Source organism: Dendrobates tinctorius, unplaced genomic scaffold (assembly GCF_039654945.1).
Source record: "Dendrobates tinctorius isolate UK_male_01 unplaced genomic scaffold, ASM3965494v1 ptg000115l, whole genome shotgun sequence".
NCBI lineage: Eukaryota > Metazoa > Chordata > Amphibia > Anura > Dendrobatidae > Dendrobates > Dendrobates tinctorius.
The window spans coordinates 21,576,525-21,593,333 of NW_027361783.1; the positions used below are offsets into that span (position 1 = coordinate 21,576,525).

Below are 16,809 nucleotides of genomic sequence, written 5' to 3' on the forward strand. Positions count from 1 at the left end.
TGAGTCATGGCTGGGCAGTATACATCTTGAGGCAGGCAAGGTAGTTAGTGATAACGGCCGTAATTTTGTGGCAGCCATAGCCCTTTCAAAACTCAGCCACATACCTTGCTTGGCTCACACCTTGAACCTGGTGGTGCAGTGCTTCCTCAAAAATTATCCGGAGTTAACAGCCCTGCTCCAGAAGGTACGAAGACTGTGCGCGCACATCCGCCGGTCGCCTGTACACTCCGTTCGTATGCAGAAGCTGCAGCGATTGCTCCACTTTCCCAACCACCGCCTCATTATCGACATTGCAACAAGGTGGAACTCCACGCTGCACATGGTGGAGCGGCTGTGCGAGCAGAGGCAGGCCATAATGCATTTGTGGGCGGATACACGGCCAGGCACTTTGAGAGCAGACATGGAGTTGACAGGTGTGCAGTGGTCGAAGCTGAAAGACCTCTGTAAAGTCCTTCAGTGTTTTGAGGAATGCACACGGCTGGTAAGCGCGGACGACGCCATCCTAAGCATGAGCATCCCACTTATGCGTCTGCTCATGCAAACTTTGACGCACCTTAAGGAGCAGGCGTCTGCAGCCAATGTTGATGAGGAGGAAGAGGAGGAGGGAATCCTTGATGACATTCAGCCATTGTCTGCTCAGGGACCTCTCCTGGACGACGTGGAGGAAGAAGAGGAGGAGGAGGATGATGATGGGGATGATTACTTAGGGGAGGAGGATGCATCTCGTGGGGCAAGTGAAAATGTTGGCGTGGCAAGGTCTGGTACAGGGTTTGTGCGTGACTGGAGGGATGTGGATTTGCCAGAAAGTGCTCCTCCACCCAGCACTCGCAGTGCATCATTGACACCGGGAACATTGGCCCACATGTCAGATTATGCCTTGCAGATCCTAAAAAGGGACCCCCGCATTGCCAAAATGATGAACGATGACGACTACTGGTTGGCCAGCATCCTGGATCCACGCTATAAAGGCAAATTACAAAACATCATGCCACAGGAGAACCTTGACCTAATATTGGCTAATAAACAAGCAACTCTGGTAAATCGGTTGCTTGAGGCATTCCCAGCACACAGCAGCGGTGATGGTTCTCACATGAGCCGTACGGGCCGGGGGCAGCTTGGCAGAGGTGTTCGTGGTGCACACAGCAGAAGTGGCGTTGGAGACAGGGGTTTCATGACAATGTTGTGGACTGATTTTTCAAATACCGCTCACACAACTGGTAATACTGCATCGATGGAAAGTGACAGGAGACAGCAGTTGTCAACTATGGTTACAAACTACTTTTCCTCCCATATCGATGTTCTCCCACACAGGCCAGTCCCCTTTGACTATTGGGCCGCTAAACTGGACACCTGGCCTGAATTGGCCCAATATGCCTTACAGGAGCTCGCTTGCCCAGCTGCAAGTGTGCTATCGGAAAGAGTCTTCAGTGCAGCTGGATCAATCCTGACAGAAAAAAGGACTCGTCTGTCAACCCAAAATGTGGATGATCTAACCTTCATTAAAATGAACCATGCATGGGTTTCCAAGGATTTTGTCCCACCTTCCCCTGATGACACATAGGGTGACAGAAAAATGGCTTGCTTTGGTCCACCTCTTCCTGGGACTTCACCTATTTCGCCTTTTGAATCAGCTGAATGTCCAACATCAACATATGCCACTTTCTAAAAACTCCCTAACTGTGCTGCCTCCCCCCCCATGGCCGGGGTCACCACCTAGCGCACGACACCGTGCGAGTGCCGTTACCCTGGACAGGTGGGTAGGCCGACTCTTGGGCGCGGGCACTGGCACAGGGTCCCTCATAGTGCAATCAAGTGTCTCTGACGGTGGTGGTGCACACCCGCCGTCAGACACACCGCTATACTATGAGGGGCCCAGTGCCAGTACCGACGCCCACGAGTGGGCCCCCCTTGCTTGGGCAGGGCCCCAGCATTTGCAATCTTTACCTCTCCCTGCTCCTCCGCTGTGTAATCTGGGCCGTCAAATCCATACTGTGCCTGACACCGTCTGAGCCTGCCTCCTGATGTATAGACATATATTTTGAATGTGTACGCTATCCTTACTTGTTATCCGGGGATACGGTACCCTTTCTCACCTTTGTGCAATCACCTGCAAGCCATACTGGGCCTAACACCGTCTGAGCCTGCCTCCTGATGTATAGACATATAATTTGAATGTGTACGCTATCCATACATGTTATCCGGGGATACGCTACCCTTTCTCACCTTTGTGCAATCACGTGTAATCCATACTGGGCCTGAGAACGGCTGGCGAGCTGTTAAGCAAGCTATAGCACCTGTGGTTTGCACACGTAAGTTTTTCATTTTTTCAGGAATGACGGTTAGGCCTAATTCCGGAACTGCGGTTGACCTGCACTTACTGGGAAATCAGCGTTCGCGGGTAATAATTGTAATCACAGATCCCCATCACTAACGTTGTTCAGCGGGTTATCTTCACCTGTAAGCGACAAACGCTGGCCTTTTCAGTGTAGCGCACATGCAGCCACGGACATGTAAGGGCATGACACACCAGTTATTGGCCAATCTCATGTGCCAGAGCCTCACGTGTCCCTCTAGTAAGCCGGACTCGGACCGCGGGGCATGACGGAGTCTCGCTCGTTAACGGAATTAAGCTTGCAATCTGTGCATCTTTTCTGTGGCTTGCATGGTTGAGGTTTCCCAGGTGGAGTCGAATTAAACCGTACTGCCCACGTAAAACAAACACTTTGCCTTCATGAACGCTGTTTGGAGGGTCATGACTCGTGGGAATAACGCCGCCCAATCAGTTAACCTGCTAGAGAGATCCTTCGTTGCTCCCAAGCATGACATCACACTCCCTAGGAGGAAGGTAATGCCACTGTGGCGACCGTACTCCTGGGGGCGACACAAGTGCACTGATGCCCAGCCACTGCTCGATGAATCTGCTGGTACATTGACCCAGACCACTACATTCCCCTTGCACGCTACACGGCCTGAATCTGACCCTGATGAAACTCAGGTTACCCTTCCCATATACAGTTCCATCTTACACGGTGACAAAGAGGAAGCTGCAGATGAAAGTGCAGGTTCGGCCCACCCGCCATCAGACACACCACCGTACTATCAGGGGCCCTGTGCCAGTGCCGTCGCCAACGAGTGGGCCCCCCCTGCTTGCTCAGGATCACAGCACTTGCAAGGTTGAAATACTGTGCAGTGAGATGGAAGATGGGGACGACGAGGAGTCCAGACTAGTACAGGGATTCCCTAGCGAGGAGACTTATTTGATTGTTTTCAATGTTGGGACAGCAATTTTTGGGGAGCACTATACTCTGGAGAATGATAGATGGGGCCCACCATACACTGGAACATTCCAAAGGTGGACATCAGACACTGGAGCAGCATTTACAGGGCCCATTATACACTAGAGCATTAGAAATGGGGCCCATTATGTTTGGAGCATTATTTGGGCCCATAACACAGTGGAGCTTCATCCATGGGGACCAACATATACTGTAGCATTATGTGGAGCTCATCATATACTGTTTCAAACATTATATGCGACCACCAATTCTGTATGGAGAAATAGATGGGCCTCGTCATGAGATGTAAAAAGTGAAGTATTTTTCATTGTACTATACCGCTATTTCTCTGCCGTATCGGAGCATGATGAGTTGTGGTATGTGTTAAAGGGGCGCTCTTTCGCCCAGGGCACATGAAAACCTGGAGCCAGCCCTCCCCCCCACAACTTTAGCCAAATAACCCCCATTTTTCAGTGCGTAACTTGTATTATGAAGTTAATTAAGGTTGACAAGCTTAAGTAAGAAGAATTGATGCTTTTGGCATTCAAATGGGCACTGTAGGTGTGTTTCCTGTCCTCCTCTCACTGCCGACTTTTATTCCCCATTGACTTACATTGGGTTTCGTGTTTTGGGACGACCCCGACTTTTCCCTATAATCGGATGATCTTGCTCGACCCGACTTTTGGAAAAGTCGGGTTTCACGAAACGAAACTCGACCCTAAAAAACCAAAAGTCGCTCAACTCTAGTTATGAGTAAAGTCAGCGCCGTCAATCAATCCTAAATGCCTATCTATTTTATATAATAATAAAATTACTTTTCTAATACACTTTGAATACAAATTTCCTACTGTACCTTCTCAGAAGAGAGACCAGAGCCAGAGAGTAGCAACGTCACTTGCGTGGGCATCACTGGTCTCTGCTTTTTCTGCATAATGTCTGGTAATCTTACAGAGATGAGGAGATTTAAAGCCGCAATGCTCCTCTGGGAAATATGCAAATTGTCTCTTTAGAGAGGAAGAGGACTAGAACTCTAGTGACATCTCCTTTAGGATTGCTACTTCCAATAGGTGGCACTAGAGTTCTAGTCCTATTCCTCTCTGAACAGACAATTTGCATATTTCCAAGAGGAGCATTGCGGCTTTAAGCCTCCTCATCTCGGCTTGCTTAGCATGTCATTCTCCGCAAGGAGAAATGATACTTCTTGGATATCGGTCAGACGCCTCTCACACAGCCAAACCAGATCTCACACTTTCCACTGAAGAGGGGCAGTACCCCGAAATACAGTGTCTGCAAACTGAGATTCTGGTTTGGCTTTTATCCTAAGTCATGTAAAAAGGCTCATTAAAAGGACGACATTGACTTTTAGGATTGCTACTTCCAATAGGTAGCACTAGAATTCTAGTCCTCTTCCTCTCTGAAGAGACAGTTTTGGTAATCTTACAACACACACTGACAGCATGCTCTTTTTCTGCTTCATTACTTCTCACAGTCACCAGGGCATACCCTGTCTGTTGTGAATTCTCTCTCTGACTTCCCTCTAGTGATTACTGAAGATAGTGGAGCTGGTCAGATTGAGAGTTCTCTTTCTGGGCTCCCTCTGGTGGTTACTGGAGGTAGTGGAGCTGATCTGATTAACAGAGGCTTGCCACCTGATGATGACGAAGACGATTGGAGATCTGGGGTTTCTGATTGGGATTTAAGACAGCTGACTCCCTCTATCCCTGCTGGTGATTTTCTTCCTGTGCCTCCTGAGGTCTGATGTCTCCTGCTCTTTCCCTGCATTTTCAGCTAAGTGGTTCATTTGCTATTCTGTTTGCATTTGATCTGGTTTTGCTTTTCTCTGCTTTTTGCGGGTCAGCTAGCTCCGGCTGGGGCTGTGCTGAATCACCGCCCATATGTTACTGCATGTGCCAGTTTGTTTTGTCCCCTTTTATATTGGTCTTTTTTTGCTTTGCTTTCAGAATATACCAGAGTGCTGATAAAGTGGGGGCGAAGTCGTGCGACTTCAGTATTTTTGTGCATCAGACGTGTTGGACTTTTTGCAGGCTTTTTTGCGTTATTGCCGGCAGTGTCTTTCCTTTCCTGTTCTGTCTAGTCAGTGTGGGCCCCATCGCCATCAGTCTATTTTTCCTCCTGCGTTTGTGTTTTCATGTTTTCTCACTGAAAATATATGTTTGGGGGCTATCTATTCCTTTGGGGTCTGCTCCGGGGCAGTTTAGATTTCTCCTTTCTTGCTTTAGGCTTAGTTAGCGCTCCGGCTATGCCGAGGCGTCTAGGGTCATCGTAGGTACGCTCCACGGCTACTGCTAGTTGTGTGGACAGGATCAGGGGTCTGCATCCGCTTAGTTACCAACCTCTCTGGTTTTCTGTGGCTTAGCCTGGCCTGCTATTCTCCTTGGTGACCCATTCATAACACCTGTCACTGTGTGTATTGCACAGTGGCAGAATCTACTGAGAATCTAAATTGAAGAACTTTTACAATTGTATATTGATTGAAGACAGCTGGGTTAACAGTACAGGATAACTAGTAACAGAATCTCCAGACAGAATCTACTAAGCATACATAGAAATTGGCAGCCAATGTGTGGAGCGGGGTGGGCTCCCCAGGATACAGTGAAACCATGTACAAAGAAAGAAGTAAATACTAAACTTGTCATTTAAACTTTTAGGCCGGGGTCACACTGGCGAATAAAACGGACGAATGCAATGCGATAAGAAATCGCATTGCATTCGTCCCAATGTTATTCTATGGGGCAGCTCACATCATGCGATTTTTTATTGCATCCGATCCTCTGACCGAGACAATCGCAGCATGCTGCGATTGTCACCGATTTTCGGATCGGATTCGACAATACAAGTCTATGGGGGCGAGAAAAAATGGGACTAAAAACGGACCCGATGTGTGAGTTGCGATAAAATCATACTCGGTGTCCTTTAGCAAAAGCCGGCAATTCTTTATTCCAATACAGTAAAATCACAGAGACCGGTTAAATAAAGAAAGAATGAATGTATCTAGACACAGTATATATATATATATATATATATATATATATATATATATATATATACAGTATATTATACATGTCATAGAGACACATTTATACATATATTTCTAATTCATACAGTTCATCAAAGCAGAATAGCCGCAGAAACATTTGCCGGCTTTTGGATATTTATTGGCCTAAAGGTGATGCGGCACAGCAGCTTACAAACTTAACAAAATTACTCTAAACCCTCTAGGTAGAACCCAGTTATTGAATTATACTGTACACCGTCGTGTTCACTTTAAGTACCATGTAAGAACAATAGGCATATCATCAGAAAACCTTTATATACTTCAGCAGATTTCCCTTTAAGTTGCACATAAAAGTGAGGATATGGAAAGGCACCAGCATTACGTCAGTCTAATAAGGGCAGAATATCACAGTTGCTGCAGAAACTTATTTCTTATTGGTGGTGCAGTAGCCAACAAAACAGTTTATATCCTGATAAGACCATAGGCAGCACTCCCCGTTTTCCTCTGTGAAGAAAAAAAAGTTGTTTATTTTAGATAATCCGGACAAACATCAGGCAGTTGTGTGGTGTGCAGGGAGAGATATACGGGGGAACAGGTGGACGATGGACGTTTCGCACTCAGATAGCGCTTCTACGGGTCCAGCCTCCTCCTGGTGCGTCATGGATTTTGGATCCTGGGGATTTCAGATCCCTGCAGATGTCATCGCTTTATTTTTTCCCTGCTGGTGAAACTGGAACAGGATGTTATTGTCTGCTACCCTTTGCGGTTTTTGTCCCACTGGAACATCCAGATCCATGCATGGCGCTTGACAGGGATGTCACATGTCTTCCTCCTTTCAGCTCTTACCTTGTTCTCCCAAGATGGCCACCTAACCAACTTTTTCCTATCAGGCACATCCTCCCAAGTGGTTGCACTGGCCCCTGGCATGGAGATCTGTCTGGTTCTGTCCAAATTCTAGTTCATACCAGCAGAACAGAGTCCATTGAACATAACACAAGTCTATGTCAACTGGATAGCTGTTTCCATGTTTCTTCACAGAACTGGGTAACTATCTCTGAATAAACATTCTGCACACACCAGTTTAATCCAGAGTTATAGCAGAGTTACAGGGGAAAGAGTGGCCTCCTGTGGCCTATTTTTAGTACTGCAGAGAACAATATTCTCAATGTCTATATACATTACTAATATAATGGAACAGCAGCTGCAAATTACATGCAAGTTGTTAATGATAGGTGATGGTCAGCAGCACATTCCCCATCACTTCACAGATGCATGCTCAGTTGGGCAAGTACTAGCCATGCCCCTGAAGCAGATGTCACTGATGATGCTTCCTTTCAGGAGAAGGCATAGGCTGCAGGAGTGATTGCAGCCTATGCCACTGATGATGCTTATTTGACTATCCTAGCATGCACCGAGATTCTCAAACAATACGTCACAGGAAATAGTAACAAAAAAATAAAAGCAGTTAGAGTAGAGAGGGAACAGTGCGGAATTTTTAATTAAAGTGTATTATAAAAATGGCACGATTACTTTATTAAATAGGCATTTAGGAGTAAAATATGTTATACCTTCAAACCACCCCTTTCAATATACTGTTTGCTCTACAAGATATACCATATGTGTTTTATCAATTTCTAAACATCTAGCAGCACAACATTTTCTTAAAGGTGCTTCTTAGTTCTGGACTTCGAAATGCATAAATCAAAGGGTCAATCACTGAATTACACAATATAAGTGTGCAGTTTACATATAGAGTTGACATATAGCAAGCACAATAAGGATTTTGAGGGCAAAATATGAATAAGAAGAGATGAAGGATAAATGGAAACCAGCAACAAATGAAAACACCCAACAAAATTGTCAGCGTAATTGCCCCTTTCATGTTTGTCTTCTGCTGCATGGAATTCCATTGACCAGAAAGTGATGATATTTTTCTTGCATGTGATTGTGCTAGAAGAAACATATGGATATAAAGACATACTATAAAGACAAAGAGCAAAAAAAATAAAGAAGTAAAGCACATTACTGTAATGGTATAATCAAAGAAGATTATTATAACTATTCCACATCCACCACCTAATATCCATATAGCAGTCAAGATGATCCAAGCTCTTCTGACAGTCATAATGTTGTGGTAGCGAAGGGCATAAAAAATAGTTATGTATCGGTCAGCAGCAATAGCAGACAGACTTAAAATTGATCCAAGTAGTGATAGTACGAAGAACCAGTCCATAATATCATCCATCTTTTTCTCAATTTTACCATTTTTTTTAAGATGACCATGATTTGCCAAAATCATCATAATGTTCTCCAGAATTTTGTATAGGCTTCCCAGGATGTCAGAAAAAGACAAACTGCAAATAAAAAAGTACATGGGCAGGTGGAGTTTTTTGTTTTTGATTATAGCAGTAAAAACGAGAACATTTTCCAATATACCTAGAATCGATATGGTGAAAAATATTTCTTCTGGGACGTTGATGATTAAGCACTGAGTATGATTGGGAGCCATTGAAGTCCCGTTTATGTAACCAGTGGTTTGCTTCATCATTTCTGTTGCTCTCTCCATCTTCTGATTTTATTGATCGATTTTATTGGTTTAAATTGATGTTTTACAATGTTTTTCCCCTTGCACTGAAAAACAATATAGATTCATTTTCAGCATTAAATTTTATATTTCAGATAATATCAGTCAATGACAAGATCATCAGCATTTTAGATTGAAAGCTTTGAATATTCAGATCACAACTAGCTGCAATCAGTGTGGCTTCTGTGCTTGCTGTGGCTACTGCTGCTGCTGGTGATGTTAACCTAAAATTGTGGAAATGTGAACAGTCATGGTTGGTCTTCATCTGCTGCGTTAGCTATAGAGGAAGACGTGTCGGTCCCATTCATACTATTTCTATTCTTGTGATAGTTATTCCACTTCGTTGGTGTCAGGCCCTCATTTTTTAAAATGTGAACACTCCTGTTTGGGTGTCTATCTGCTGGATTGGGTGCAGTGGAAAACCCATCAGTCCCTATTATACTATTTCTATTGTGGTGTAATTGATGCCACTTCTGTGGTGAAAGGCCCTCATTTGTTTAAATGTGAGCACACCTAGTTGGGTGTCCATCTGCTGGACTGGGCGTAGTGGAAGACCTGTCAGTCCCTCTTATACTATTTCTACTGTGGTGAAATTGATGTCACTTTTGTGGTGTCTGCCAGTAGTTTTTGGAAATGTGAACACTCCTGGTTGGGTGTGGTGGAAGACCTGTCGGTCCCAATCATACTATTTCTACTGTGGTGAAATTAATGCCACTTCTGTGGTGAAAGGCCCTCATTTGTTTAAATGTGAACACTACTGGTTGGGTGTCCATCTGCTGGATTGGGCGTAGTGGAAGACCTGTGAGTCCCTATTATACTATTTCTAATGTGATTAAATTGATGCCACTTTTATAGAATCTGCCAGTAATTTTTGGAAATGTAAACACTCCTTGTTGGGTATCCATTTGCTGTTCTGGATGTATTTGAAGACTTGTCGGTCCCTATTATACTATCTATACCGTGGTGAAATCGATGCCACTTTGGTTTTGTGTGCCAATATTTTTTGGAAATATGAACACTTCTGGTTGGGTCTCTTTCATGCATGTTGCCTGTAGCAGTAGGCCTCCGAAACCATCAGGCCTCCACTTCCTTGGATTCAGCTACCCTTGTTACTATCCTTACATTTTTTCGACAATGGTAGTCTACAAAACTGATATTTGTGCCACCTGAATGTGGATCAGCATGAAAGCAGGTAGACGTGTTGTATTTAGTATCAGGGCTCACAGCAAAGGAGGCCTACACCGATCCCTTACCCACCTGGTCATACTGTGATGTTCAATTGAAAGCTGTAAATGCTGTCCCAGACCCTGATACCTCATGCCTGGCTGACTGCTGCAACGCTGACTGTGGGTAAATTGAGGCCACTTTCCTGGTGTCTGTCTCTCATTAGATGTGTTTTGGCAGCATTTGGGGCCGTTATAAGTTGTTGTGCATGCATTTGCTTTTGCCTCCCATTGAGGTGAATGACGTCCGGTCATGTTAGGCGAATAATTCAAATTCATCTATCGTAATCTGAACCGAACATAGAAATATTCGCTCATCTCTAGTCAGAAGTCTTTGTCACAAGATAGTGGACACGAGCTGCATTGGAAAGAGCTAAAGACAGCAGCTGGTATCTATAAGAATAGTGACAGGGAACGTGCATTAGCAGCACCACTCCATTTCTGAAAGAAAAAAATTGCTGGAGTGGTGCCTTAAGTAACCTGAAAGGTAAACATTTTGAATGTAAAAAAGAATGTAAAGAAAAGCTGCAAAAAATACAGTAAGGAGTGATCAAAATGTCATATTTATTCCAAAATAGTATGCAAATAAACATTGTCTTGCTCCACAAAAAATTTAGAATCACACTGCTCCATCGACTCAAAAATAAAACCATTAAGGGTCTTTTTTAATGATGTATAACTAAGGGTTAAATTCCACCAAACCAGTTTTTATATGCCAAGACTAATGTCTCAAACTAGACTGAGATAAAGGATGTGTTACCTTTCAGGCAGGCACTGGCATAATGACGCTGGAATTCCAAGAACGGTGTTTAGCAGACAGGGAGTCAGAAGGTCCTTCTCATGAAAATTCCACAGTGAGATAAAATTAACAACCTTGGATCAAAGGTGAGCAAGGTGTTGAAAGAAGACATAGTCCCGACCAGTGACTATCGTCTATCTGTAGATCTGTTAACAGCCGTCTGCACAGAGGCCGGGTTAGGAAAGCCTGCAAGGTGCAAAGATGCTGCAGGACCTTGCGTGACGTCACAGACACGTGATTAATCACGTGATAGGCTAAGGAGCACTACAGAGCGCTCCGGTGGCTAGATTGCTAATCCTACGCATTTCAGAATCTCGGATTCCTTCCTCAGGGATAGCCCGATACAGCACAGATCCTCCTTTTATATCCTGCATCACCTTGAAAAAAAACAAAAACAAAAAAAAAAACTTTATACATTAAAAGCAAATAGTTCGATCTCACTGTTCAGACCATTCGGGATCAAAGTGTCCAGTTCAAATATCCGTCGGCTCAATATCTGTAGTGCTCCTTAGCCAAGGTTGTTACTTTTATCTCACTGTGGAATTTTCATGAGAAGGACCTTCTGACTCCCTGTCTGCTAAACACCTTTCTTGGAATTCCAGCGTCATTATGCCAGTGCCTGCCTGAAAGGTAACACATCCTTTATCTCAGTCTAGTTTGAGACATTAGTCTTGGCATATAAAAACTGGTTTAGTGGAATTTAACCCTTAGTTATACACTACAGTGCGAGTTTTTATAGCTTTGCTTTTTATGGTTTATTATATTGGACAAATCGAGTGGTTTTGTCCTTAAAACTTGCTGCTTGTGTGTGATATATGTAAAGCGTAGCGCCGATTGTTTTTACTATTGATCTTTTTTAATGGTGACACAATAATATACATTGTATTTTACAAATTTCCAATTTTTCTTTTCACGACAGAAATATTTAAAAACTGCATAAGTTTGTAATCGCTAGAATTGCACTGTGGAGACTATACTATACTAAAACAGATGCTTCTCACAAAATTAGAATATCATCAATAAGGTAATTTATTTCAGTTTTTCAATACAAAAAGTGAAACTCATGTATTATATGGTTTGGGGAGCCATATCATCTGCTGGTGTAAATCCACTGTGTTTTATCAAGACAAAAATCCGCGCAGCCATCCACCAGGAAATTTTCGAGCACTTCTGGCTTCCCTCTGCCAAAAAGCTTTTTGGAGATGAAATTTCATTCTCCAGCAGGACTTGTCACCTGTCCACGCTGTCAAAAGTACCTATACCTGGTTTAAAAACAACGGTATCACTGTGCTTGATTGGCCAGCAATCTCACCTTACTTTAACCCCATAGAGAATCTATGCGGCATTGCCAAGAAGAAGATGACAGACACCAGACCCAACAATGCAGATAAGCTGAAGGCTGCTATCAAAGCAACCTGGGCTTCCATAACACCTCAGGAGTGCCACGGGCTGATTGCCTCCATGCCATGCCACATTGATGCAGAAATTAATGCAAAAGGAGCCCTGACCAAGTACTGAGTGCATTTACTGAACATACATTTCAGTAGGCCAACATTTCAGACTTAAAAATTATTTTTCAAGCTTGACCTTATAAAATATTCTAATTTACTGAGATAATGACTTTAGGGTTTTCATTGGCTGTAGGCTATAATCATCAGCATTAACAGAAATAAACACTTGAAATAGATCACTCTGTTTGTAATGACTATGTAATATATGAGTTTCACTTTTTTGCATTGAAGAACTGAAATAAATTAATTTTTTGATGATATTCTAATTTTGTGAGTAGCACCTGCATATCTATATGGTGTGGGTACCATCATAAAGTGCTTAGGGAGCTGTGGGGACCATCATACAGTGTGTAGTGAGCTGAGGAACTATCATTCAAAGTGTAGGTAGCTGTGGGGACATCATACAGTGTGTAAGCAGCTATGGGGACCATCAAACAGTGTGTAGGGAGCTGTGAGACCATCATACAGTATATACGTGGCCTGTGGGAGCACTCAGGACTTTATTTCTTTTAAATACAGTTGTGCTCAAAAGTTTACATACTCCGGCAGAATTTTTTTTTTTTCTGTCCGTTTTTCATAGAACATGAATGATAACACCAAAACTTTTTCTCCACTCAAGGTTAGTGATTTTGGGTGAAGCCATTACTACTGTGTTTTCTCTTTTTAAATCATAATGACAACCCAAAACATCAAATGACCCTGATCAAAAGTTCACATACCATGGTGATTTTGGTCTGATAACATGCACAGAAGTTGACACAAATGGGTTTGAATGGCTACTAAATGTAACATCCTCACCTGTGACCTGTTTGCTTGTAATAAGCGTGTGTGCATAAAAGCTGAGTGAGTTTCTGGATCCAGACAGACTCTTGCATCTTTCATGCAACCACTGATGTTACTGGATTGTGAGTCATGGGGTAAGCTAAACAATTGTCATCGGATCTATGATAAAAGGTAGTTGAACTGTATAAAACAGGAAATTGATACAAAAAGATATTCAAGGAATTTATAATGCCAGTCAGCAGTGTTCAAACTGTGATTAGCAAATGTAAAATCAGGGGCTCTGTAAAAGCAGAACCACGGTCAGGTAGACCAACAAAAATTTCATCCACAACTACCAGGAAGATTGTTCGGGATGCAAAGAAAAACCCACAAATGACATCAATTGAAATGCTGGACTCTCTGAATACTAGCTGTGTAGCTATTTGACAATGCACAATAAGGAGGCCCTTAAAGAAAAATGGTTTAGTCGCCAGAAGAAAGCCATGTGTAATGATCCAGGCTGGGATTTTTTCTTGTCTCTCCTTTCCCGGTCTGGTCATGTCAGGGGTTAATTTTTCCTGCCTCGTTTCTTTGTCCGGTCTGCTATATCTCTGTGCTGCAACCTGTGTGCAGTGCCAGTTATATTGCATACCTTTGGCGTGTCTAGCTGGCTCTGGTGAGTTCCTGATCTGTCCTGCTGCGTTCATCTGACCCTACCCATGTCTGTTGACCTTCCTACTACTCGACCCTGCTCCTTAGTTCCCTGTGTGTCTGGATTCCTCGGTATTTGACAATAGCTCATCCCTGACCTGATCCTGTCTCTCCCATCTGTTAGCTCAGCTGTTGACTGGCACTGACCTTTTGCTTGCTTCTGACGCTGTGTTTTGGATTTCCCCTTTGTACTGCATATTCTCTGGCATCGACTCAGCTCTCTGACTATTCTGCTGCCACCAAGTGGTGGCTTCACTGTATTTCTGCGGGTCTGCTTCCTTGCAGGATTTTCAGCTCATTCTCCACTCTGCTGCCATCTAGTGGAGATTGTGTTACTCTGCAGTACTACAGCATGACACCATTACTGTCAAAATGCCAGAAAGTATCTCAACTACAATACGTAAAACAGCACCAAAACAAGCATTAAAACTTCTGGAACAAGGTAATTTGAAGTGATGAGACCAAAATTGAACTTTTTGGCCACAACCATAAATGATACATCTGGAGAAAGGTCAACAAGGCTAATGATGAAAGGAACACCATTCCTACTGTAAAGCATGGAGGTGGATCACTGATGTTTTGATGATGTGTGAGCTACAAAGGCACAGGAAACTTGGACAAAGTTGAAGAAAAGATGAATGCAGCATGTTATCAGCAAATACTGGAGGCAAATATGCTATCATCAGCTCAGAAGCTGTACATGGGATGTACTTGGATCTTCCAACATGACAACGATCCAAAACACAAGGTCAAGTCAACCTGTCTTTGGCTACAGCAGAACAAAGTGAAGTTTCTGGAGTGGCCATCTCCGTTTCCTGACCTCAATATCACTGAGCAACTTTGGGAAGGTCTCATGTGCGCAGTTCATACTAGACAGCCCAGGAATTTACAGGAACTGGAGGTTTTTTGCCAAGAATAGTGGGCAGCTTTACCATCTGAGAAAATAAAGAACCTCATCCACAACTACCACAAAAGACTTCAAGCTGTCATTGATGTTAGAGGGGACAATACACCGAATTAAGATATGGGGTATGTAAACTTTTGATCAGGGTCATTTGGATGTTTTGGATTGTCACAATGATTTAAAAAGAGAAACCACAGTAGTTTGACGATAAATGACTTCACCCAAGCACTAACCATGAGTGGAGAAAAAGTTTTGGTGTTGTCATTGCCAAAGCATCTCACACCAACCTTATTGAAAAAATGACTAAGTATGGAATGCACAAGGCAACTGTTAGGTGGATTCATAACTGGCTTAGTGATCGGACCAAAATAGTGGTTGTAAATGACTGCACATCCAGTTGGAAGAATGTCTCAAGTGGGGTACCACAGGGCTCTGTTCTGGGCCCTGTATTGTTCAACATCTTTATCAATGATTTAGATGAAGGAATTGAAGATATACTGATTAAATTTGCTGATGACACAAAGTTAGGAGGGATAGCTAATACTAGAGAAGAGAGAGAGAGGATTCAAAAAGATATAAATAAACAGGAGCAGTGAGCAGCAACTAACAGATTGGTTTTTAACAGGGAAAAATACAAAGTACTACATCTGGGCAATAAAAATGAAAAAGCATATGGGAGTAATAGGGTTAAGCAACAGCACATGTGAAAAAGACTTGGATATACTAATAGATCATAAACTAAACATGAGTCAACAGTGTGATGCAGCAGCAGAAAAGGCAACTACAATTCTAGGATGTATTAACAGAAGCATACAGTCTAGATCACGTGAAGTCATTATTGCCCTCTACTCCTCTTTGGTCAGACCTCATCTGGAATACTGTGTCCATTTTTGGGCACCACATTTTAAAAAATACATCAACAAACTGGAGCAAGTTCAGAGAAGTGCAATCAGAATGGTGAGTGGTCTGCAAACCATGTCCTATGAGGAACGGTTACAGGATTTGGGAGTGTCTCACTTGCAAAAAAGAAGACTGAGAGGAGACTTATTAGCTGTCTACAAATATCTCAAGGGGTGTCACATTGTAGAAGGATCTTCTTTATTCTCATTTGCACAAGGAAAGACTAGAAGCAATGGGATGAAACTGAATGGGAGGAGACACAGATTAGATACTAGAAAAAACATTTTGACAGTGAGGGTGATCAATGAGTGGAACAGGCTCCACAACAGGTGGTGATTTCTCCTTCAATGGAAGTCTTCAAACAGAGGCTGGACAGACATCTGTCCTGGATGATTTAGTTAATCCTGTCCCTTCTAACTTTACCATTCTATGATTGTATGATTCTATGATTCATTCGTATTCTGTGAAGAAAGACCAAGAAAGCAAAAATTCTGCTGGGGTATATAAACTTTTGAGCACAAGTGTAGGTGCATTATTAGTTTTGATTGAGGCTTTGAGGGGGTATTATTACTTTTGGGAGGGGTATTGTTACTTAAAGAGGATACTCAAGGGTATTTGTTGCCTGGAGGGGACAATTCGGATATTATAACTTTCAGAAGAGCAGATCTGGCATGATTACTTGTTAGTTAGCAAAGTAGGGGCTTTACTATTTTTTATGGGACATAATTATTTTTACAGGCCCCCTCTATCTGCCACATTGTCTTTGAAGCATTAATTTGTGGTGGGGTAGTCATAGTAATGACATAATATTGGGGTCACTGCCCCATGTCGGAAGATCAGGCAGCATGAAGAGTTTGTGCAGTTTGGAAATAGATGGGGATTGTGCAGGAAATGTGATAAGTCAAAAGTGTTTTTGCTGTAATCTGTGCAGCCGAGTTCTGACTGGAAGAAGTCATCACGTCGGTCTGGGCCAAATAAAAAAACAAGAAAAGAAAACATCTAAATCAGAAAAAAAGTAAGCTGTAAATCCCTATTATACTGTCTATATCTGTACTGTAATCTCCGTAATATGGTTGGCAGGACTGGTATCTGCCAATATATGGTCATCATATGGCGATATCATT

The 16,809-nt window shown here is 43.0% G+C and overlaps 1 protein-coding gene across 2 annotated transcripts in view; it reads right to left on the minus strand.

Moving 5' to 3' along the window:
- Positions 1-6,325: 6,325 nt before the first annotated feature.
- MC2R (melanocortin 2 receptor) overlaps positions 6,326-16,809 on the minus strand; it is a 58,576-nt gene continuing 48,092 nt past the window's right edge. Inside the window, exons 1-2 of one of the 2 annotated variants that reach the window (XM_073590025.1) lie at positions 10,859-11,110; positions 6,326-8,922 (exon numbers count right to left, since the gene is read on the minus strand). In XM_073590025.1, coding sequence (XP_073446126.1) covers positions 7,934-8,857 — 924 coding nt within the window. In that variant the 5' untranslated portion in view covers positions 8,858-8,922; positions 10,859-11,110 and the 3' untranslated portion in view covers positions 6,326-7,933. Of the gene's footprint in view, positions 8,923-10,858; positions 11,111-16,809 lie in introns of those variants that run through there. The other variant, XM_073590023.1, reaches the window with a different exon arrangement.